The 25,276-nt window shown below is 51.0% G+C and overlaps 1 protein-coding gene across 4 annotated transcripts in view; it reads right to left on the bottom strand.

The window, feature by feature from the left end:
- Positions 1 to 541: 541 nt before the first annotated feature.
- LOC118218064 (histone acetyltransferase KAT6B-like) overlaps positions 542 to 25,276 on the bottom strand; it is a 47,682-nt gene continuing 22,947 nt past the window's right edge. For 3 of the 4 annotated variants that reach the window (XM_035400446.1, XM_035400447.1, XM_035400448.1), the window contains 16 exons: positions 25,113 to 25,221; positions 22,902 to 23,017; positions 22,265 to 22,346; positions 21,482 to 21,614; positions 18,649 to 19,553; positions 18,409 to 18,420; positions 15,730 to 15,839; positions 15,039 to 15,151; positions 14,724 to 14,865; positions 14,120 to 14,281; positions 13,740 to 13,833; positions 10,910 to 11,141; positions 9,693 to 9,852; positions 7,349 to 7,558; positions 4,649 to 4,940; positions 542 to 4,332 (listed from right to left, as the gene is read on the bottom strand). In XM_035400446.1, the coding sequence (XP_035256337.1) occupies positions 1,418 to 4,332; positions 4,649 to 4,940; positions 7,349 to 7,558; positions 9,693 to 9,852; positions 10,910 to 11,141; positions 13,740 to 13,833; positions 14,120 to 14,281; positions 14,724 to 14,865; positions 15,039 to 15,151; positions 15,730 to 15,839; positions 18,409 to 18,420; positions 18,649 to 19,553; positions 21,482 to 21,614; positions 22,265 to 22,346; positions 22,902 to 23,017; positions 25,113 to 25,221 (5,787 nt within the window). In that variant the 3' untranslated portion in view covers positions 542 to 1,417. The remainder of the gene's footprint in view (positions 4,333 to 4,648; positions 4,941 to 7,348; positions 7,559 to 9,692; positions 9,853 to 10,909; positions 11,142 to 13,739; positions 13,834 to 14,119; positions 14,282 to 14,723; positions 14,866 to 15,038; positions 15,152 to 15,729; positions 15,840 to 18,408; positions 18,421 to 18,648; positions 19,554 to 21,481; positions 21,615 to 22,264; positions 22,347 to 22,901; positions 23,018 to 25,112; positions 25,222 to 25,276) is intronic. The other variant, XM_035400450.1, reaches the window with a different exon arrangement.

Raw genomic sequence — 25,276 nt, 5'->3', positions numbered from 1 at the left:
GAAACTCTCCCACCCCTGGCCCATGCTAGATCCAATTGTGTCTCAGCCTGTGGGACTGCCAACCACATTTGGTACAGGCACAGTACGTTCTGGTAATTTCTGTTAGGCATGGTTTGGATTTAAGCTAGATGTGTGTTTGGGATGAGAGGTAAATAAAGGACCTTTTTCATCACCGTAATAACGATGGTGAAATGGTCATTTATAATAAATAATGCCAATTAGCTGATCATATGTTTTCTTGCGAAAAAAACGTACAACTTCTAAGTGACTGACTAAAATGCTAACTCATATGGCGCACATAGCTAGCATCACTGTTCCACAGGCTGTCTTTACTGGTAAAAAGTCAGCGTAAACAAACACAAGAACTTCCTCTTTATGTTCCCTTTTCTTAGTTCGGTCTGTACACACGCTACTATTCCACACATTTGGACAACATAAATCCAACGTATTATAAAGATAACTAGATAGCTTTATGGTCATTATATATATTTTTTATTTCTGCCACAAGATCTTTGAAATGTTTTAGAATCGTACGCATACAAACACTGAGATATGCTTTATTATTCAGACAGAAATCAGTTTGCATTATAAAACAGAAAGCTGCCTCGTTTAAGGAAATTTGTTACAAAAAGTCATGAATTATACACATTTAGCAATAAAACCTTTCAAGCTTAACAACTGAAATGGGACAAAGTTTACAATTGTTTTTTTTTGTTGTTTTTTTACAGCATTAGAATTAACAAAAATATAGTTTAATTTTTTCTCCCCTTTTACAGGGAAACCTAACAAGGCCATACATTAAAAAAAAAGAAAAGAAAAGACTTGCTATTAAGCACAACACTTGTACAGTACTAATCTGATGCACTGTCACTAACAAAGACGTCGTAGCATGCTAAGTGTCACTTTACATTAAAAAAATTAATGTACAATAATTTAAATATATAAAGGCATGAGTATAGAAGAAAAACTAAACTTCAGGACTGTCGGACAGGTAACATGTAAAAGGCTCTAATATCCGATAATGTATTTGTAGCAGGCACATTATAAGGCTCCGGCACAGTTTCACTTGCTGAAGCCGTCTCCCGGGGCAGCTGGGTAATCCTGCGCTGCCTCTCGTCGAAGGAGATTAACGCTAATCCAATACATTTTCATTTTAATGATGTAAGGCTTTCCTACAAATAGGAAATTTAAAAATAAAATTAAAAAAAAGCTCAGAATCCTTGCCGTCAAGATTTTTTTTTTTTCTTCTTTCTTTTTTTTTTTTTTTTTTTTGCATCCTTACCAAGTGCTGGTTTTTTCAGGGGGAATAAAAAATAAAAAATAAAAAAATCAAATTAATCCAGGGTAAAGTGCATTTCGAAAACAATATGCACTTTTCGAGAAAAAAATACACCGTAAACAGAGAATAGTTATTTTTTCAGGGTCTCATGAAGGAGGGGTTTAATGGCGGCTTGGACATGCCGCTGTTGATGTAGCCATGGTGACCCGCCGGCGCGTACATCATGTTGCCGTGGGGCGGGGCCTGCATGGGCTGCTGGGAGTACGGCTGCGACCCCATCATGCCCATCTGCATAGGGTACTGCGGCGACTGGTTCATGTAGGCGTGGTTGCCGTGGTAGCCGCCGTTCATCATGGGCTGGGCCGCCACGCGGTAGCCGCTCATGGCGTTGAGCGGCGCCATGTTCACGTTCATGGAGTTGACGTTGTAGGCGGGCGCCGGCATCAGGTTGACGCCCACGTTCATGCGCGGCATGGCGAGCGTCCTGCCGGGCGGCTGTAAGGCGAGGGTCCTGTCGGGGGCCTGCATGGCGAGCGTCCTCCCACGTGCCTGTAAGTGGAGCGTCCTGCCGGGCGCCTGCATGGCAAGCGTCCTGTCAGACGCCTGCAAGGTAATTGTCTGACCGGGTCCCTGCAAGGACAGTGTCCTGTCAGGTCCCTGTAAGGACAGCGTTCTATCAGGTCCCTGTAAGGACAGCGTCCTGTCGGGTCCCTGCAAGGACAGTGTCCTGTCAGGTCCCTGTAAGGACAGTGTCCTATCAGGTCCCTGTAAGGACAGCGTCCTGTCGGGTCCCTGCAAGGACAGTGTCCTATCAGGTCCCTGTAAGGACAGCGTTCTGTCGGGTCCCTGCAAGGACAGTGTCCTGTCAGGTCCCTGTAAAGACAGCGTCCTGTCAGGTCCCTGTAAAGACAGCGTCCTGTCAGGTCCCTGTAAGTTCATTGTCCTGTCAGGTGCCTGTAAAGCGTGTGTTCTTTTTGGCGCCTGCATAGCGAACGTCCTGTCGGATGCCTGCATGGTTAGTGCCCTGCTGGGTGCCTGCATGGCGGGCGTCCTGTCGGGCGCCTGCACGTTCAGCGTCCTGCCAGGGGCTTGCATGCTGACCGTGTGTTGTGATGCTCGGCTGTAGACCTGCTGATGCTGATGCTGCTGCTGCTGCTGCTGCTGCTGCTGCTGCTGGAGGAGGTGGTGGTGGTGGAGGTGGTGGTGGTACTGGTGATGGTGGTGCGGGGGCAGCGGGGCGGACTTGGCCCGCACAGGGGCATGGCTCTGCAGCCTCTGGGGCGAGGGCGGAACGCTCGCGTTGGGCGCGGCCATGCTGCGCTGCAGCATCGTCGGGGGAGGAGTCAGGTTCGGGGGCGGGGTCATGGTCGGGGCGTGCGCTTGGGGAGCGGCGTGCCGGGGTGGAGCGTGGGACATGAGGGCGGAGCTGGAGAGCGGCGGGGGCAGGGGGGCGGTGCTGTTCGCGTAGGAGGTGATGGGGTGGGAGGCGGAGTGGCTGAAAGGCAGCGAGTGCGGGTCCATCAGGCCGTTGGTGAGCTGCTGCAGCTTGGCCAGGCTGAAGGTGGCCGAGGGCTGGGGGTACTGCCCGCCGCCGTACTCGCCCTGGCCCGGGCGCTCGTACAGCCCCAGGCCCACGGACTCCGCCATCTCGGCCAGCTGCGCGGGCGGGGCCGGGGGCAGGGTGAAGTGGGACAGCGGCTGGTGGCCGCTGGGCGGGCGCTCCGACACGCACCCCTGCGGGGAGCTCATGCCGTAGGCTCCGCCCACGCCGGCGCGCTCGGCCAGCTGCTGGGTGACGGCGCAGCTGCTCTGGGGCAGGTTGCCGTAGGAGCAGCTGCTCTGGGCGGAGCCGGTGCCCAGCGTGGAGTCGTAGCTGCTGGGGTTCTCGTAGTTCTCCGTGGTGCTCTCGATGCTGCCCAGGTCGCTGAAGCCGCTGTCCGCCACCTGCTGCGAGTGGTCCGACACGGACGGCACGTCCATCATGGGGGACGTCTCCAGGTTCTGCAGCGAGGGGGCGGAGACCGTGCTGTGGGCGGGGCTGATCTGCGCGTAGCTGCTCTCCAGGCTGCTGACGGAGCGCACCGATTGGCCGGGGTGGGACTGCACGGACGACACGGGGCTGCTGTGCTCGGACGGCAGGCCCTCGTCCGCGGGGACGGGCTGGGGGCTCTGCTCCAGCGGCGCGTACCCCTGCAGGCTCCGGCACGCCTCCCGCGTCTCCGCGCAGTCCTGGAAGCCGCTCTCCTGCTCCGCCTCGCGGGTCAGCGACTGGACGGCCTGCGCCGTCTCCGGGTCGATCTCGGCACACGCCGCGCGGCCCTCGCGGGCCGGGGACCCCGAGGGCTCTTCCTCCTCCTGACTGCACTCCTCCTCTTCCTCCGACTCAGAGTCGGGCTGGCGGGGGGAGTCGGCGCAGGGTCCCTCCCTGTCCGGAGTTGCCTGGGCGACGTCGGTAGGCGTCAGGTCGTCCTGGCAACCGTCCCTGCCGCCGGCGTCCGCGTCCTGCGAGTAAGGAGGCGGGAGCTCGGGCAGGTCCTCGGAAGCTTCCGCCACGTTCCCGGACTCCGCCTCCGGCGCCGCGATGTGGCCGTCGTCTTCGTCGTCCGCGTCGTGGTCCTCGTTCCGCGCGGGCTCCTCCTCTTCCTCCTCCTCATCCTCGCCCACCGGCACGCCGCACCCCTGCCCCTCCTCTTTCTGCTCCTCCTCCCGCTGGGGATCGTCGTCGGTCCCGGGGACGTCCGGCGTGCGGTCCTGGCTGAACAGGTCGAGCGGAGAGCCCGGTTTGGGTCCCGGGAGCGGGGAAGGCGGCCGGTCTGGCTCGGGGTCCAGGCTGGGGGCGGCAGGGGACCCGCCCCACGCCTCCTGGGGCTCCGCGGGCAGGCTGTGGCGGTCGGGCTCCAGGGGCGTCTCCGGCGGGGTGTACAGGTTGAGCTTGAAACCCGTCCGCTCCTTCAGCCTCCACTTCGGGGGGCCGCGCTTCACGCCTTTCGGCCAGCCCTTCTTGCGCCTGGGGGGCTGGGGACCGCCCCGCCTCCCCCTCCTCGCACCGGAGCCTAGGGGATGAGAGAGAGAGAGAGAGAGAGGGACAGAGGGAGATGGAGATCAGGAATTAGGCCTTTCTCCAATAAGCCTTGAATACTTGACATTGTTAAATGCTATTTGATTTGACAGGTGACATTTTCTTGATGTAAGGAGTATCTATTAAAACACATGCGCATATTACCAGTACATAATCTAAATGTAGCATAACCCCCCCCCCCCCACCTAAATGTAGCATACCCCCACCCCTAAGACCAAATTCACCGTGCTGACTAAGATGTCCCTGCACATCTTCGTGGAGCAAACACATTTAAGAGCAGACCAGATTACCTTTAATTGCATCTTTCTCTCCGGTTTCATTCTGATAGTCAAGGTCTCTGTGGTTGTGATTGTCGGTGTTCTGGTCGCTGGTGGACCTGTGCCAGCCCTGCCGGCGCTTGCCGGCTCTCCGGAACAGTCCGCCACCGCCCGGGCCCTTCGGCGGGAAGGCGGGGCTCTCGTCCTCGGAGTTCTCGAACGGCTCGTCCAGCACCTCCGTCGTCTCCGATATGGTCTCCGTGGTGACGCTGCTGTTGACCCGCTTTCGTTTCCGACCCCTTCTCCGCTTGAGGACCGGTGAGCGCTGAAGAACAAGGAAAGATTATGATTATGGTCAATTCATTTTCAATTATAATCCTAGCAAAATCTGAAATATAGTACATAGATAGATAGATAGATACTCTATTGTTGCCTTTTGTGAAAATTTGCCTTTGGCTTCACCACAGTTAAAATAAAAACATGCGGTCACACAATACAGACTACAAACAACACAATACTAACAATATAGGTTTAGACAACACAGGTCACAAACAACCCAGTACACAGACAACACAACACAACAGAGCTTAAAGTATCTTCCCAGTACATTAGAGTGCTATGGACAAATTATTAAGTATAGTACAGCAGAACCGCTGAATTACAGACTGAACCGTATCATATTAATTGAAGCCTTCCCAGTCTCATCTTTCCATCGATTAAAAAGGATCAAGTAGAAAGGGGCATGTCACAGCACTGCTTCTGAAGACTAAGATGCGGGAGAGTCAGCAGCGTTCGCTGCACAGAGCAAAAACAAAAACAGCCTAAAAGAAGCCAGACACAGTGATCGACTGTCTCCGGCCGCCTGAGATCCCAATTAGCGCCGCTTTCATTACTGGCAATTAGCGGCTGAAGATGAACAGACAGCCGGAAAACGAGTAGCCTATTTAAATAACAACGGCTACCACAATGTATGTAAATGGTAAATGGACTGCATTTATATAGCGCTCTTATCCAAAGCGCTGTACAATCGATGCCTCTAGTTCACCCATTCACACACACACACACACACACACACACACTCGCACACCAACGGTGAAAGACTGCCATGCAAGGTACCTATCAGCTCGTTGGGAGCAATTAGGGGTTAGGTGTCTTGCTTAGGGACACTTCGAGGCGGGGGATCGAACCGGCAACCCTCCCGACTGCCAGACGACCGTATGTTGACAATTCAACCCAATAAAAGATCCAAACTCGTGAACTTAATGGAGATTTCAGCTAGTAAATATCATTGTTTTTTAATCAGTGACATTTAACAGCCCGACAGGTTAAAAACCAGACTTTGAACAAGGCAGCCATCCACAATGCTAAGTGAGTTTAAACAAGAGGGTAGTGTAGCCACATTTTGTACATACCACTTCATAAAATATAAACGCACAGCCCATAATATACACCACACCGCCTAAGTAATCCTCACAGAGCTCTGCTCCTGACCACAAATGAGCTGCTCGAGAGCAAACAGCACATCTCCTTAAACTGCAGTCTAGCGAATCTGGCACAAGGCGTGATGAAGATTACACATTCCTTTGTGACATTAACACGACTGCTTGTAAAACCCTCTGTGAGCTCGCTGAATAAACTGCCGCGAGGGGGAATTAGACGTCTAAAGTCGCCAGCGTTTTCAGGCAAAAAAAAAAGCCTGGGCGGAAACGCTGCTGCAATATCACGTGTGACCACAAGATGGCGGTGACTAATAAAGGATTTTAAAAAAGGGACTTTAAAGCCCCTCTCCATTTCTGCATGGCTGTCTAAAGTTGGGCAGACAGCCAGACTATGGACTGAAGTGAAAAAGGCTCTTGGTAACGGGACGGAGGGGCGCCAGGACTGCCCGTGACCTGCGGTTTTGACCACAGGGCGACCCATCGATCCAAGGACCCCGCGCGCTCCTGAGCACGCTCGTATAAACGCACATTAACAGCAGCGCTGCAGTTTCCCCCAGACGGGCTAATAAGGCAGCTGTCACCGCTCATAAAAAAAGAGAAAGGGGGGAATGTGCCTGTCGCTGGCCAGAGAAGGTCAGCAACACAAAAATAATGACGGAAGGGACATAAATCGCAGGGTAATCAACAGACATGAGGACTCGCATGGAAACGGCACCACAAATCTGTTTGGCTATGACACCGCACTGGAAATTATGAGAGGGACAGCAAACACTGCACTCACTGTTTAAAAAATACGGGCGACAAGCGAGGCAGTCATTTTAATACTGATATACGGATGGCTTGTTACTGGGTTTCTTGACAGAACTGATGTGCGACATCATTTACGCAAGGACTGATCAACCAATCAAATGCTTAACCACCAGTCAGGCTCCGTCCACCCTACACCATAAATGGTTTCGCTGAATTAAATTAATTGAGCAATTTGCATATGGCAACTTAATCTGTTCAAGTATTCACTGGTCTTGCTCATTTTTTTTTCCTTTTTCAGTTATAATGACTAAATCATTTTAGCGTTGAGGCCCAATTAATTTATTCAGTTGACCAGCTATTTCGGTATTTACTTGGCATTTAGGTTCTACAGTGGAGGTCCAAGGACAGTGATTGGACAGAGGATCTCCGGGAAGGAGCCGGTTTGAGGGAAAGGACAGCTGGGCGTGTGCGAGTGGCACCGTGTGTGTGAGTGGAGGTGTGTGTGTGCGGGTAGTCGTGTGTGTGTGGAGCGGTCAGGCCTCACCTTTCTCCTGACCCCCAGAATGCTCGGGGACTTGGTGGGCGTGGGGGCGGAGCCGGCGCGGACCCCGCCCTCGTCCTCGTCCCCGCTGCTCTCCTCGCTGCTGTGAGCGTAACCCTCGGCGACGGCGGGGTAGCGAATCAGGGACCTGCGGTACGAGTTCCTGCACGGGGCCTTGGAGAGAGGCCGAGGGTGGGCGTCCCAGTGCTGGGCCTGCGGTTACAAGGATAACCTCCATTAATCCACAAAGGGGAACTTCACACCGTCACCAATGACAGACCGCCATGGACAGCACAGACATACAGACCAAACAACAACAATGACGACAACAACAACAGCAACAACAACTGCAAACACGTGACACAGACACACCAATAACACGACACACAGACCCGACAACGACAACGACAACGAAAACGACGACAACAACTCCACACACACGACACACCGGCACACATACTGAAACATGGTACACCAGGGGCAAAAACATTCAATTCCACATGTTCAGCAAAGCAAAGAAGATGTAATAAAAAGTAATCTTTTCATGTAGTGCAGAATCTATTTCTTCTGAAACTGTTGGCCTTTCACCAAACTTAACACAATACTGGAATTTAGTGCAGGTAACTTTCACATTGACATGTACAACCCACTCTCATTCACTAGAACATCACAGCACTAAAATATCAAATTCGGTTTCATCAAAAAAAAAAAAGATCCATCTGGATTCCAGCTGGCTGATTAAACCTTTTATTAGCTTTTGATCTCACAGAAATAGTTCATAAAATATTTTGTAAAATGGCGCCATTTATTGAAGCAAAATGACTGAAATTACACGGGACACTGACGGCTTTCGGCGGAGCGGTAAATTGAGTCTGGCTGTTCGGTGCTGCTTCGTGTGCTTTGCTCAGGCTGAAAACGCACTGGCCCAGACACGGTGACATAGCTTGAACTCTGCAAAGGTAAATACTCCCGACGGGCATCCCTAAAAATAACCTGCAGAAAAATGCCCGTATCTGAACGCCTGAACACCGTATGACTCGACTATTTATGTATGAAAAGCAGAGCGAAGATACCACTCCGCAGGCTGAGATTTAAGATGTCCGCGAACGGGCAACTTAACATTTACATTCCATTACTGTTTTTGAAGAAGAGCAATACATCATCGTCCTGTCTGTTGAATAAATCTCCCGTGTTTGTATAAGCAATTATCTTCAGTGTCAACAGACACGATGATGATTCATCACCCAGCGACTTTATCGTGCCTGTCCGTGCTGGGCTGCAGGACGGGCTGGACTTGTGCTTATGGTAATGCGTCTTTACCAGGAACGTGAACCGCAGGAGAATAAAAAAATAAATTTAAAAATACAATATCGCTACATATTTTTTTTTTGTTCTGAAATAGAAGATAATGTAGACGGGGTCATTCCTGCATGGAGCCGCCGCGGCAAATAAGACGTGAGCGGCGTGGACAATAATAAAACGTGTCAGAAGCGTCACGCACAGGGGATAGATGTCATTTAAACACGCAGCAGCTGCGGTGCCACTGATGCGACTTGGGGACAAGGTGACGATGACGAAGAAGATCCCGCGCCACATTTAACCTGTTGTCCTAAATGAGCTAACAGTCATACTTAGCTGGCGAGTTAGCGAGCGAGCTGAATGTTTTTATTAAATGCAGAATGTCCTTGGGTATCCTAGCCTAGGATATAACATAAATGATATAACGTTTTAGTTCCACAGCTGATAAGCACCTTCGGTTGAGATGCCACCTGATTTTGACCCTGGTAGAGATATACCCATAATTCCAAAAAAAAACGACCTTAAAAGATGCAGATGTTACTGGCCAGAAGTAAATCTGGATATTATCAGATAAACCGTCCATTTGCCACAAAAATAAAGCGAACAGGCACCAACATGAAAAAGTCTTGAGCTGAACACTGCAGAGAAGTGCATTCTGAGTGCAGAACTGAAGCCCGGCTCTCCACTACAAGCAACGCTGGCCGCCACAGGATTCATATTATGGGATGTCATTTTCTAGATAAAATGGGAAATAATTACTGTCATACTAAATGTTTGGAGCCTCCAGTATTTGGCTTCCCTGCTGATGCTGACCATTCTCTCCTGCTATCAGCTGTTCAGTAGTGCAGAATCTCTTCCTGTGAGCACTTATGGAATACCCAGGTCCTCATCCTCCAGCTGAGACTTTTAGTTTGAAATTACGTGGGGGGGGGGGGGACGGGGACTCACAAAATGTGCTCTTTACCTGAATCTTGCAGACACATTGTGCCCGCGGTCTCTAATCGTTTCGGCCCAGACGAGGGACAGAGAGTTCAGGGCAGGAGCTCACCTCGGGGTCTTCTCCGAGCTCCGCCTCCGGGGGCGGGGCCTTGGGGCGAGCGGGCGGAGTCCACCGCAGACAGGCCGGGTCCACCTCGTGCGCCCGAGGCCGCTCGCACAGCTTCTCCACGTGCCTCCGGATCAGCCCGTCCCTGCGCACGATCACCAACCTGCCGGCGACAGCCAATCAGCACAAGCGTAGCGACCAATCAGCCAATCAGCACAAGCGTAGCGTAGCGGCGCCCCTTCTCCCGTTCGCCGGCAGCGCGGAGAGCCATCCGGACAATCGGCCCGAATCTGCTCTGTTTCAAACGGACAGCCGACGGGCGCCGGCGGTAACCGATGTCAGAATGTTTAGGAAAGGCTTTTGTAGTCATAAATATACTGGGATGATTTAGGGCGCTAAAACGAAACCAAGAGTTAAGAGCGAGTCAGTGTTGGACTCCTTTAAACTCCTTTAATCTCAGTCAGTAGTGGTCATTAAAACGCAGCCTTGAGGAACTGTGAAGCAGGCAGGGCAGGATATCCCTGTGAAGTACTCAGGCGGTCCGGAGAGGCAGCGTCTCATTTCTGTAACACGAGCTGATGGAACTCGTGGCGACACTTAAGTGGAAAGGGACAGAGACTCTGTCCTCTCAAACAAAAACACTTGTGCACAACACAGCCGCGAGGGGGCGGGGGAGGATGAGCACAGGCAGAGAATAAACTCAAAAAAGGGGCTGCACATTACGGAGCTGTGCTGGGCTGTGCTAGGCTGTATTATGCTGTGCATGTCGAGTTGCAATGTGCTGCGCTTTACTATGCTGAGCTATGTTGTGTGATGCTATCCTGTGCTGTACTGACCTGTTCTGTGAGGTACTGTGCTATGCCCAGTTCTGTTTTGCAGTGCTGTACTGTGCCATGCGGAGCTGTGCTGTATTGCGCAGCACTGTGCCGTGCTGTACTGTGCTACGGTGAGTTGTGCTGTGCTGTGCTGCTGTACTGTGCTATGGTGAGTTGTGCTGTACTGTTGTGCTGTACAGTGCTATGCTGAGCTGTGCTGTGCTGTGCTGTACTGTTGTGCTGTACAGTGCTATGCTGAGCTGTGCTGTACTGTTTTGCTGAGCAGTGGAATGCGGAGTTGTGCTGTGCTGTGCTGTACTGTTGTGCTGTACTGTTGTGCTGAGCAGTGCTATGCGGAGCTGCGCTGTGCAGTAGAGTGTCCCGCCCCGCTCTCCCGGGACTGACCTGCCCTCCTGCGTGTGGACCATGCCGAGCTGCTGCAGGGTGGAGGCGATGTCGTGGGGGCACATCCCCGTGGCCCTGCTGACGGCTCTGATGCTGACGCGCCGCGCGGGGCAGCGGTGCAGGTACTCCAGGATCACGCTCCTCCAGTAGGCCCAGTACGACAGCCGGCCCAGATCCGAGAGGGGCTTCTCCGGGGAGCCCGGCTGCCCCTCCCGCCTGGAGAGCAAGTAACCTGGCAACAAGCACACCACACGTAAATAACGAACAACACACACGACACACACACAAATAATAAACCACACACAAACAAACCACATACACAAATAATAAACCACACACAAACAAACCACACACACAAATAATAAACCACATACAGATAAACCACACACACAAATAATAAACCACACACAGATAAACCACACACACAAATAATAAACCACATACACACACACACACACACACAAATAATAAACCACACACAAACAAACCACATACACAAATAATAAACCACACACACACACACACAAAATAATAAATCAAATAATACACACACACATAAATAATAAACCACACACAAAGAATAAACCACAAACAATATGCCACACACAAACAAAATACACACATCAATAATAAAACAATAAACCATACACAAATAATAATCCACAGACAAAACCTTTAGCAAAGCATTGAAATATATACACATACACCATACTCCAAGAGTCAACGTTTCCACATTAATGTTTCCACTATACAATGCCAAAAAAATAAAAAACAAAAACGCCTTACGGACATTCATACACATTATTAGTGTAAATGTAGGCCAGGTTACAGACTAGGGAATGAAAAACAGCTCGGATTCACCTTGAAAGTACATTAAAAGAAAAATGAGAAACAATCTATTCCTCAGTGCTCCAACCTCCTGTCAGATGTCACACTGCATGCTGGGAAGGGAGCTGGAGGTGGCTTACACGGGAAGAGGGGGGGGAAAAAAGGGAAAGCAGGAGAGCAGACGCTCAGAATAACCTGACAGAAGCGGCTCGGTGACAGTTACGAAATCAGTTGCGTAGCGGTCAGAAAAGGCGCGTGACAGTACTTTGGACAAGTCCACAGTTGTGTAATTGGGGGAGGGGGGGGGGGGGGGTACATAATACCCCCACCTACCCTCCCCTACGCACACACACCTCCAGTACACATCTTGCATTTAAGCTTTTTCCATGGACTTCCTCCAAGCGTTTTTTTTTTTTTTTTTTTTTTTTACACAAACGCGGCGCTTGTGTGAAGATGCCATCTGCAATCGCCGCGCTGCCATTAAAGCCGCTTGGCAAGCAGAACGCGCAAGAAATAAATCTGCCCGCCAGCACGAACCCCCCCCCCCCGCGCACAGCGGCGTCCTGAGGAGGCACTTTAGCGCGGGTACCACTCAATTAGCGGCCCCCATGCCAGCCCGCTCCCTCGCATTAGCCTTTCAGGTTAGCCGCCGCGGGGCGGAGATGAGAATGAAGCGTTTGGGATGTGATGAGACGCCCGGATTTAAAAGGAAGCGCCTTCTGGGCTTCGAGCGCGTCCGTTCAGCTGGGACGATGGACAGAACCTCCGTCGATCGAAGACGGTCACAGGTTGATCTCGCGCGTGCTTCAGCAGCGGCACAGTGCTGGTTCATCGCTGACACCGTAACATTACATTACATTACAGGCATTTAGCAGACGCTCTTATCCAGAGCAACTTACTCACCTTTTACATAGCATTTTACATTGTATCCATTTATACAGCTGGATATACTGAAGCAATTCCGGTTAAGTACCTTGCTCAAGGGTACAACGGCAGTGTCCTCACCCGGGAATCGAACCTGCGACCTTTCGGTTACAAGCCCAGTTCCTTACCCACTGTGCTACACTCCGTAACAACACCGTACTGTACGTGTGTTCGGACGGACACGGCAGGTACGACCGTCCATGGATGTGCAGTCAGAGGAGAATGAGAGCCGGACAGAGTTCCCTGCTTAGTCAGGACACCAACCCAGTTAACACATTTATTGCCCAGTCACCCCCTCCCCCCCCCCAACACCCCAAGGTGAACACTGCAGTGTCTGCTTTAAGTTCAGAAGTGTGCACACCATAAAACACCATACAACCATTATGCAAACAAAGAAAAAAATAAATCAATAAATTCTAATTGTAGTATAATGTTCCCACAAAATAAATGAAACTTCACTTTCTTTTGAAAAGCACATGCACAGAATCAACAAAGCCAGAAAGGCATGCAACCCAGACAGGACTGCCGCTGGTTAAGCACTGCAAGGCTCGCCAGCGTTTCCCCAGAGCAGATCCTGAAGGCCCAGGACGCTGTTCAGCCTCCAGTCACCACCGGCTCTGCGATTCCGTGCCTTTGAAGATACTATGTCGCTGACATTTCCTCTTCATTACAGCGCCACCAAACACAAGCCAGGGCCCTTAAAACACCCCCCGCCCCACAGTGGGGGAAAAGCTTGCACCCCATAAAGGCCAACAGCAAAACCCTAAAACAGCGTGGAGCACAGAAGAGCACGATCCTGTATAACCTGGGAAATTAGTGCGGCCTGAAAAAGCAAAAAAAAACAAACTGAGATGCCTAGCAGTCCTGCACGGAAATCGAGAAAAACCTGCGCTCGATTAATTCTCAGGTCGCAGTGGAAGTGTTTTCGTAGGGGAAGAACACACAAACGGCTTCAGGTGCTCCTGCGGTGCGGGTTCTGATATGACCCACCCGCTGTTTGTTATTAATAGCAGTCGGCGAGCGCGTCTGCGCAAAGGCAAGCGCGGCGTGAACCTCGGAGACGAGCCGAGCGACTTACTGAAGTCGATGAGGAACCTTCCGAATCCCTGCCTTTGGTACTGAGGCATGATCATTATGCAGGAGACGTTGTACTTCTGCTGGCAAAGTTTTTCCTGGGGGGGGTGGGGGGGGGGGGAGAGATGGTTGTTCAAACGCAATGCGAAAGTTGCCCACTCACAGCACCCCCCCCTTCTGCTTCTCAAAAACTACTGCACATTTCTTTCAGCCCTGTTCATAATGTTATGAATGTTACGTGTTGCTTTATTGTTTGTGTTTAGTGTAGGTTATGTGTTATTGCAATTGTTTTTGGTGTTGAAGCTAACCAGGTTTCTCCTCTCAAGCGTTAATAAAGTAAGTCACTCGCTCAGTGATGGCAGACACTTGAGGAAACGGCCGTACCTTTGAGAAGTACCCCACCAGGTGACAGCCCTTCTCGTCATTTTTCGTAAGAATGTAGAAGAGGAACGGATCCACGTCGTAGTACAGGGTCTTGTGGTCCAGAAAAAGCTTAGCCAGCAAGCAGAGGTTTTGGCAAAATATTTTACTGGCGTTCCCATCCACCTAAATGGTGAGAGGACAAACAAAGTTGCACTTTTTTTTGGTCTGGTGTCATTTTGCAGTCACAATCACACACACAAATGCACATTTTTAAACATAAGCAATAACCGAAGTTAGTCATCAATCTTCTGAGCTGCCATTTCAAGCGAAGCCACTTAGCTAATGACCAGAGAATTTAAGGTGTACTAAAACACATTAATTGCGGAGATCAGATAGAGGACGTTCAAAACAAAAAATTTGTGCAAGGAGATTTTTCCCCAAACAGTTCAAACAGCAGGTGTTCTGAACTCTCATTTGGGTGTTAACTGGTGATTCATTTCTACGTACAGCAGGCATTCCAATAAGCCTGGTTTGTGCTAAATGGAAGATAGGAGCACAGCTCAAAGGTCTGATGGCGGAGATGAAAGGTGGAAATGAGCGTCCGCCTCACGCCGGCTGAACTGACCTCAAACACGGAGAGGTCGCCCTTGCGGTAAATCTCATTGGCCGGCGGGTGAAACCATCCGCACTTCTTCGAGTGACTGTGCAGGATGTTCCGGCTCCTTATGTACTTCAGGCAGAACTCGCACAGGTAAAGCCTCTCCAGTCTGCGAGAGGGACAGCGCGACAGTGTTAGCGTAGCATTTCTGCAGAACGGATCTCACACAACAACCCTAGCCACTGTTCGTAGCCGTATCGGACGCAAGCATTCATCAGTTAAACCCGCTCGATATTAATTGGATGTTGTGGAAGCGATGCAATACGGGGTCGGGGCCCTTACCTTGAATATTCGGGTGGGTAAGGCGAGGAATACCACGTCTGTATCTCATACTTTCCAATCTGGATAACAGCCGGATACCGCCCAGAATCGGCACCGTTCACACCTCCCATTTTCTAGGGGGAAAAAAAAAATAAAATAAAATGCATCCAGGAAAAGTGCATTGATGTGGGAGCACATATGGGCATGCAAAAGGTTTATGGTGGAAAACAGCTTATAAACGCCCACTGTAATCAATATTGTGAGAAGAGGACTTACTATTACTACTAACCATTTCAGCCCGTGATCAGGCAAGATACTTCCAATAAGGCTTTTCTTTTCATTTACTTTGCCTGAGGTTGTATATACACAATTCAAGCCTTATCCAAAGTATGCAGAGTAAAGCCAGGCGGCAAGACTGATCTCCTTAGGGATGCACGTAGAGTAGAGCCCGGCCTAAGACTGACCTCCTAAGGATTTACGTAGAGTAGAGCCCGGCCTAAGACTGACCTCCTAAGGATTTACGTAGAGTAGAGCCCGGCCTAAGACTGACCTCCTAAGGATTTACGTAGAGTAGAGCCCGGCCTAAGACTGACCTCCTAAGGATTTACGTAGAGTAGAGCCCGGCCTAAGACTGACCTCCTAAGGATGCACTGTACGTAAGACAGGCCTAAGACTGACCTTCTAAGGATGCACGTAAAGACAAACGGCTCACCTGAGCGCAGAGCTGCTGAGTTTTCCTGAACACCTCCTGATCTTCAGGTGTCACTCCGTCCGGCACGACGCTCCTCAAGGCCCCGCCCTCCTGCTTCAGCTCGCCCTCGTCTGTTCCGATCACAAAGAAAACCCACAATGCAGTGCACGAACACAAAGAAAACCCACAATGCAGTGCATGAACACAAAGAAAACCCACAATGCAGTGCACAAACACAAAGAAAACCCACAATGCAGTGCACGAACACAAAGAAAACCCACAATGCAGTGCACGAACACAAAGAAAACCCACAATGCAGTGCATGAACACAACCCGCTAAGCCGCAGAAGAAAATAAAAATAAAAGACGATTCGAGGAGACAATCGCTCTTTGAATCCAAGCATTTAAATCCTGCAAAAATAAAAAATTAAATAAACATAATAAATGCGGGCTGCGGTGTAAATTCCAGCAGGACTCCAAATACCAACCGAGACGCAACTGTGAAACCATAAATATACCCTACAAACTCCCCCGAGAATTATATATGAGAATAAAGTAAACAGATACCGTTTAAAAGCCATCCTCTGGTGATTCATTGAGCTGCTTCTGAGAGTTAACTGAAGCCAAAGGGGCCATTTCTCGTGGTGGAATGAATCAAGTACTATCAGGAAAAGGAGGCATTAGCTCTCATCAAAAACAAATCCTTCCATGGACAAGGGAATGCCACTACATACCAGCTACATGGTGTATTGATTTATCACTCAATAATGTATGAGCACTCCTCCAATTCCCAGTGTATGAAAAATAACGTGTCTAAACAGAACTGTATGTTCCACTTCTGTTACTACCACTACCATAAAGGGAACTAACCTCGTTTTTTTTGTTCAATGCCCCCCCCCCTCCCCTCTTACCCCCCCCAACTAGGAATGGCCGACCACATGCATGTTAAAATGCTCCCTGCAACCTCCGCTGTCGATTCGGAAGGGCGCAGACAGGCATGTGCTCTCCTCCAAAGCACGTGATGTCAGCTGCTCCTTCTCATCACACTGCGGCCCACGAGTCAGAGGAAGACAGGTCACGTGCAGCTCAACAGGAGAACCTGCAAGCACCTGAGCGTCCACCAGGGGTCCCTGCGGACTGAAACTCTCCCGTTTCCTAAGCGACGCTAGGGCTGATTGCGCGTCGCCTGTACGGCACGCCGGTCGCAGTTAGCACTGGCACGGTACAGAATCGTTATCGGACCGCGGAGCCGTCCATGCACTAGAACAGTGCTTTAACAGGATGAGCCACCCAGCAGCCCTCGTGAAACGGCCTCTGAATTGGCCTCTTCCTAAGCCGTTACAAATGCGATAAGTTTTCCAAATGTGATGCGGTTGATCACAGAAATTAACGAAAGGCAATAAGCAGTAGAAACAGTTAAATTAAAAAGGCGTAATTCTGGAGGAAACAGTAAACAAAAAGCTATTAAAGGAGGCAAGTGACTCTGTGAGTCATTAGTTAAATGGCTGAGTTAAATGAGTCAGCCACCATGTAACGGGGTCAGGCTCATTTTCGCTCCTCATACTGAGCAGCAGTGTCTCATCATTTAGTGGCAGATTCAGAGAGGACGCTGGAGAGCACAGGCAGACAGGCGCCTATAAGCCGACCGAATCGGTGCAGCACTTCACAGAATGTCACAGTGGTCAAAGTTCCTTCATCTTTACGGTCCTTTCGACCTCCTACTGTGGGATGCTGAAAATCCCCAGACCACCAGCTGGATTTGTGTAACATCAATATTTCCATCAATATTTTAAAAAAACATGAAAGGTACCAGACATCCCAACTTCTCATTACAGCCGACTGAGCATAAATAATTCCAATGACCTTTGCAGAGACAAATGTGTGAGTTCACATATAGCAATTAATCAGAACTCAGTCCCAAACTGGCTTATTTAAGCCATAAATCCACACTTGTCAGCTGTCAGAAACATCCTTTTCTAACCTGATAAAAAACTGAAAGTGGATTAAACAGGAAAGCTTTGGGGGGGGAGAAAAAAAACATTCAAAAATGATTCATTGCGGTTGGTCACAAAATCGATGAAGTAGGCGCGGCAGCCGGCAGCCGAGAGTTGGCACGGACAACGAGCGAAGGGCGGGGTTCTGACAGACAGCTGAACAGCAGTGAGAGCTGCAGAGAGTGCGGAGTGGGAGGGGCCAAGCTGAACAGCAGAGAGAGCTGCAGAGAGTGCGGAGTGGGCGGGGCCAAGCTGAACAGCAGAGAGAGCTGCAGAGAGTGCGGAGCGGGAGGGGCCGAGCTGAACAGCAGAGAGAGCTGCAGAGAGTGTGGAGTGGGCGGGGCCAAGCTGAACAGCAGAGAGAGCTGCAGAGAGTGTGGAGTGGGAGGGGCCAAGCTAAAGAGCAGAGAGAGCAGCAGGGAGTGTGGAGTGGGCAGGGCCATGCTGAACAGCAGAGAGAGCAGCAGAGTGTGCAGAGTGGGCGGGGCCAAGCTAAACAGCAGCAGGAGCAGCAGAGTGCAGAGTGGGCGGGGCCAAGATAAACAGCAAAGAGAGCAGCAGAGAGTGCAGAGTGGGCGGGGCCAAGATAAACAGCAAAGAGAGTAGCAGACAGTGTGGAATGGGTGGGCTTGAGGGAACAGTGATGTGGGGGGGCATAGTTTGGGCAGGACAGTAGCAGATAGTACAAACAGCTATCCACCCTTACCGCTTCCCATCTCTGTGGCATTAAAATGCAAGGAAGGATAAAAATCAAATACAAATTTGTTTGAAAAATATTCAAGATGTTAATAAGCCATAGAAATAAAAAAATAAATACAAATTCCTTACATAGCATGTCCTCTCAGCGAGCTTCAGAAAAACAAAATAAAATGGGGGGAAAAATGGCAGGGACTAACTAATGTGAGAAGGTTTGCGCTCAGAAAGGAAGCGGGGACACTGCGCTTACCGTCGTCCTGCTCGGGTTTAATTCTTCCGGCGGCCGGGGCGATGCCCTTCCCGGGAGTGGGGGTCCCCCTTGGAGGGGCCGCTCTGCACTTCAGCCTGCCGAGCGCCCGGAACTTTCTCAGGAACGGCGCCCGCTTGAAGTGCACCGCCCCTTTAAAGGGGCGGCCCCTCGGCAAGCTCCACCCACAGGTGGAGGCGGGGTGGGGCGCGAGCCTGCCCTCGCGGTGCTGGGGGTGGGGCTTGGGCGTGGAAGACAGGTCCGCCGAGCGCCGCCCCCGTTTGGGCGGGGCGTAGCTGGGGAGGCCCTTCTTCCGAGACTGCGCCTGAGTGGTGAAGATGTGGGACAGTCCGTCGAACAGGCCTTTGAGCTGGTTGTTGCCAGGGAAACCGCCGAAGGACGGCACGCTGGATTGGCTGGAGGAGCTGAGGGGGGAGTGAGCGGGGGCGGATTTCGGGGACCCGTGGTGGGGGGCAGGGCCAGGACCGTGGGGCGCGTGGGGCGGAGGGGCGAGGGTTTGGGCGGAGTCTGGCGCCGTTTTGGCGGAGGGGTACGCGCCTGGCCGCTTGTGGAGGCCGTGGTTCCGCGGCCGATAGTGCTTTGGGAGGTCCTCCGCTTCGCCCCGGGACCGGCGGCCCACGGGCGAGGGGGTGAAAAACTTGGACAGCCCGTCGATCAGACCTTTGGTTTTCTTGTTAAAAGCAGGCGCTGCGGAGGAGGGCGAATGGGACCTGTTGGGGGGAAGTTTCGGGGCGCTGTCCGCCCAGTGGGGGCCCAGTCTGCTTCTCAGGTCATTCACAGATGCCGAACGACCATCCGAGGCTGCGGAACATGCCAGAATCTTTCGCCTCCTACCGGGCCCCCTTCTAGCCATCGCCAGTACAGATCCCTCTTCGCTGGCGGTACACCTGCAGAGAAACCAAACATTGGCAAAAAATTACAAACACAGTTATAATTTGGTATTCAGCAAATGCTCTTACTCAGAGTGACTTACAAAGCAGATGCAATGCCACAACTAACATTTCAATAACATTTAAATAACACTTCATTCAACCCACTTTAATAGCACAGAGATTATTACTGTTACTTAAAAATACTTTGCTGCAATACTTAACTGAGGCTCAGAATTAATTACAAGCAATCTGCATTCAGTAAGCCTATTTATTTAATAATTACACACCATGGGGTGTGCATAATCAGATATAAACAACTAAAGCCAAAAACCTTTGCTGTGTGTTAGCGGTTCTCTAACTCAGACCTGGGGGGGGGGGGGGGGGGGGGCTACTGCGTACGCTGGTCGCTCAGCCAATTAAGTCTCAATTCCTCACTGGGTCGTTTCAGTGACCAGGTGACCACGTGTCCAGCGGCCAAGACCCCAATGACTTCACCTGTCAGGCTATAATTGAGTCAAAGCAAACTCAAGAATGTAATGTAATGTAATGTAATGTAATGTCAAGCATGTAACCTTGTAAGTAACCGCTTTGTCACACGGCGCATCACTGAAAATAGAAGCATTAGATGCGACTGATTAAAAGTCCTGGGACGTCATTCTTTATTCTTTGTGGCACGCAGAGCTATTCCTGACATATAATGCAGCCTTAAGTGGCTAAAAATCCTCCTTCAAGTCGACATTAAGGGGTCTAATTAAGAACAATTAACCGCTCGTTAGGACTCGGAGGTTGCAATTACGGCAGGAGAAAGCCAGCAAGCGCAGAGGATCCCCAGGACTGAAAGAGTCTGAAAGCCGCTCTGCTTTACGTTAACCCATAGCTCCCTTCCAGCACACCAGCCTGCATCTGACACCAGGAGAGGGGAAAACCAGCTTACAGCAGGACACCACTCTCCACGGGTTTGTGCAGGAGTGGCTTAAATATAACATTCTCAGTGAAAAGAGTGCGGTGCCCCTTTAACCCTCCAAGGTGCGAGATCACAAACATGTGATCAGAATGTTCTAGAACACTGACTTCAAAGGGTTAATTGGGGGTACTGATAAGCAACGGTGGGGTTGGGGTTGGACTGATGGGGTGGGGGGGCCCAAGGCTGGCTGCTCCAAAAAAAAAAAAAAGAAAGACTTCACCAGCAGAGCCGGCTCGCAGAGACAGAAAGAGAAATCACGGAGAGGTTTTTGTGAGGCGTAGAGGAGCCGAATACAAACCTTTGCGACTTTGCGGCTTCGGGGCTCGAGAGATAAAAGGAACAAGGCGCCGGTGAGCTGCAGTCACTCAGAGGATCAAAGGGCCGAGGCAGAGAGCAGCCGGTCGCGATATTGGAAATCCGACACGGCGCGGACGCTCCTGACCGCAGGAGGAAGACGCCCGAGGCAGCGGCCAACTGACGGGCGATTCAAATCCGCACGTGGATAAACTGTCACATTCCACGCAACGCAAGGCTTCCCCCCCCCCCCCCCAAACTCGACGCCGCATAAAAGATCTGCTTTAATTAGACCGCAGGGGGTAAAGATATCTTGTCGTGTTGATAAGCAGGCTGATAAGAAACGCTCGAAGCCAATGAGCTTTCCTTAAAATAAAGGTTCTGCACTAAAAACATATTCCTGAGCTCCTGATCAGTTCACTTCAAACATGTCCTGAGCAAGGGCTGATTGTGTTTGTATGTGTTTGCATGGGCTAGCGGTAGCACGTATGTTGTGTGTTGTTTGTTGTTTGTACGGGCTAGCGGTAGCAAGTGCTCCTTGTGTGCTGTTCGTATGTGTTTGCATGTGCTAGCGGTAGCATGTACGTTGTGTGTTGTTTGTATGTGTTTGCATGTGCTAGCGGTAGCATGCGTACGTTGTGTGCTGTTTGTATGTGTTTGCGTGGGCTAGCGGTAGCATGCGTACGTTGTCTGTTGTTTGGCGGTATTTCGGGGCCTTCCTCGGGGCCGGGCGTATCGGCGCTTGATCTGCGCGGCTCGCCTGTGCAGCAGCCCTCGCTGCGGTCCCTTCGGCCGGCACACCTGGCAGTTCCACGTCCCTGGAAGAGATCCAAGCACAGAGCGCGTCAGAGAGCCCATTCACACAGACAAGCACGCGACTGAGAAGCCTGTACTTCAACGACAAGGAGCTACGCTGCGACAACCGCATGCAGACAGCAAGCGTCCCATCGAATCAAAACCCTCACCGGGTGACACTCCAGCCAATCACGTGCCGCCCTGCGTGGCAACGGGCCGACATCGCGGATTATAGACCGCCACTGCGAACAGAACCGCTGAACACAGCTCAATTTTAACTGCAACGACGACGATTTCCATTTACGATATGGGCAATCTGTCCGGGAACGCCCGCTTTTTAATAAGGGAGCCCGCAGGGTGTGAGCACGCCTTCCAAAAGCACGAGCGGAGAACGAGCGCACTTACACCTGAAAATCCACATCCACACACTGCGCGGCCATTACACATAAACATGCAAAGCTGACCATGGACATGCTCCATTGATATGCCTAGCAGATAATGCAAAGTGGATATGCAAGTTTATATTGGACGTGCTGCGTGGACATGCCCAGTGGCTATGCAAAGCGGACACACCGTGTGGTTATGACACAACTGAAGGGGGGGGGGGGTTAGGGAGTGCTGCAGAGGCAGCCCAGGTCGGTCGGTTGAAAAACAACGGAAACGAAGGCCTTACCTTTGGGCATCCTGTCGAGGGGCGGGTCACAGCACTCCATGTGGAACCCCCGGTCACACGAGTCACAGAAGAGCATCTCGTCCTGCAAAAGCGGGAAGGGGGGTCGATCATCTCACCGCTCAGCGCCGAACGCCAACCGAACAGCGCCAAACACGCACCCCAACACACATCGGGAGGCGGGGCCAGGACAGGCGAGCCGCGGAGAGCCTGTTTGTTTTTAAGCTCGGCTCAACGCGGCCACGCTTTACAAATTATCTTCAGCGCCGCGAATGAAATGGATTCTGAAATGTTATTATAGGGAACGGCACTAAAAAAGCGCAACGGCGCTCAGCCAGTGAGCTCATTTTAACACATCCCAATCGAACTCCGAAACGAAGGGGCGCGCCCGCCCCCCTTCCCTCTCTGTTTACGCTTAATTTACCCGTCCGGCGCAAAAGCAATTTTCATATCCTTCAAGCTCGATATTTAAAAGTTAATGGGATCCTCATGATGCCTTTACCACACGCAAACGCAATCCATTAATGCGCGATTGTTTCGTTCTCCTCAGAGACGCGCGATCGCTGGCGATCGCATCGAGCGTAATAGATGTGCGCGTGTGTCGGTGCGAGGCGGGCGGGAGAGAGAGAGAGCGTCTTACCGCATTCTTCCCCTGTATCTGACAGGAGCTGCAGGTCTTGCACTCGATGCACTGCCAGCGCAGCGCCTGCACGTTGGAGGCCAGCTCGGGGGAGAACTTCAGACACGAGGGATGTCCTGCGACGAAACGCAACGGTGAGAATCGCAGTTTCAGCATCGCAATCTTCAACGGGAAGAATCGTCCCATCACTCAGCTCCGTAAAACAGCCAGACTTTCAATGCAAACTCATTCACACTTAAGAAAACATTTCATAGACTGCAAGTTAGAAAATATATAGGGGTATATATTACATTAGTATATTTCAGTTTAATTAACAATAATGTTCCCTTGCCTCCCGTACCCACGTGCCCCCTCCCCAAAAACAAATGTGACCTTACTGCACGATGCAAAAGTTAAATATTTACACACAGCCGCAACGTAGCCGAGCGCGCATGCGGTCTCTTTCCAAGATCCTCGTCTGAAGGCAGTGCATTGTCAAACACAGCCGAGCAGGCTAATTAAAGATAATTTGATCTTAACGAGGCAGAAACGGCACCGGAGCTGGCCGTGATGGCGGTTGATCAATTAAAGTCGTGCGTGTAAAAAAGAAAAAAAAGAAAGTGCGCTCGCTCGCTCTCAGACTTTCCAAAGCGGCTGTTTAACAGTGGAGGCACATTTTCTATTTTCCGCGCACTGTACGGCTAATGAAAACCGCCTCGATGCTACTTAGTCAAATACAGCCAATAAAAGTGTCACCGTGAGAACGGTTCGGCGTGGCATTTAGAATAATCGTCAAAAACAAATTACTGCATTAGGGAGGTAATTTAATGGAAGCTCGGCAGTTTTCTTTGAAGACGGCGAGGGAGGGGGTTGGTGGGGGTGGCAATGTAAAAGGAATATGGCAGCAGCCTGTGGCAGCAAGTGACAGATCTCTGCACAGTCACATGAAGAGACAGGTGTGCTTATCCATCTGCCTGAATAAGGACTGCACAGAGTAAACCCTCCCCCCACCCACCACCCCCCCCCGCCAATGTTTACAATCTCTAATAGCCTCTTGTATGACACAGGAGCACAGCTGATGATGAGTGGAAAATTGAATCTGCCTAAGAGCAGAAAGCAGATGAGTTCTCCAGAGCCCCATACACCACGCTATCCACGCCACAGCCCATTTGCACAGGGGTGATGTCTCCAAACATCACGCGTGCATTTTTAAAGAAAGAGCACAGTTAAAGACACCGTCCGTACTCAGCCGTTGCGTTAATAATGCCACTGAACACAGAGTTGTGAAAATCTTTTCAGAGTAACCAGCGGACGTGCGCTCTTAGTAACTGCACAGTCGTTAGCAACGCAGTCATTAGCGACGAGCCACACAAACAGCGGCGGTGCAGCGTCGGGCAACGCGAGCCAAGGCCGGAAAGCGCGGAGTGCTAATGACAAGCAGCTGACGTTCATTACCGCGCCCGTACGCGGGCCTGCAGCGGCCTTGTGCAGGAGCCTCTCTGCGTCCTCGCCAAAAAAGAAACCTCAAACTCGGCGAGCCAAGCCTCGGCACGGAGCGCTGCGCTGCAAAAGGAAGCTGGGTTCTCACCCTGTGGGGCTCTGCCACCGGCTCTGGAGAAGGAAACGCAACCCACTCCGCTGGGCTGGTGTGGGCATGGGGGGGACTTCCTGGTCTGTGTGTGTGTGTGTATGCGCGCATGCGTGTCTGTAAATACATTTGTGTGCGTGCACGTGTGCCTGCGAATATATTTGTGTGTGTGTGTCTGTCTGTGCATGCGTATATATTTTCTGAGTTTGTGTGTGTGCATGTGTATATATTTTCTGAGTTTGTGCGTGTGTGCATGTATATATATTTTCTGAGTTTGTGTGTGTGTGCATGTGTATATATTTTCTGAGTTTGTGTGTGTGTGTGTGTGTGCGCGTGTGTGTGTGTATATATTTTGAGTTTGTGTGTGTGTGTGTGTGTGTGTGTGTGTGTGCGCGTGTGTATATATTTTTAGCGTGTGTGTGTGTGCGTGTGTGTGCATGTGTATATATTTTGTGCGTGTGTGTGTGCATGTGTGTGTGTTTGTGTGTGTGTGCATGTGTATATATTTTGAGCGTGTGTGTGTGCATGTGTATATATTTTGAGCGTGTGTGTGTGTATATATTTTGGGCGTGTGTGTGTGTGTGTGTGTGTGTGCGCGCATGTGTATATATTTTGGGCGTGTACATGCAGGCGTATGCACTCACCACTGCTCCCGCAGTCTGCGCAGGACAGCAGCTGTTCAGGACGCTGGTCCCGGTTGGACTCTCTGGTGCCCAAACAGAAGCTGCAGATGGGGATGGGGTCAGCACGGGGCTGTGGGAGAGATTGCAATCAATTACACCGAACTGAGAACACACACATTATAAAA

Source organism: Anguilla anguilla, chromosome 18 (genome assembly GCF_013347855.1).
Source record: "Anguilla anguilla isolate fAngAng1 chromosome 18, fAngAng1.pri, whole genome shotgun sequence".
NCBI classification, from domain to species: Eukaryota; Metazoa; Chordata; class Actinopteri; order Anguilliformes; family Anguillidae; genus Anguilla; species Anguilla anguilla.
This window is presented reverse-complemented; position numbering and strand designations above follow the sequence as displayed.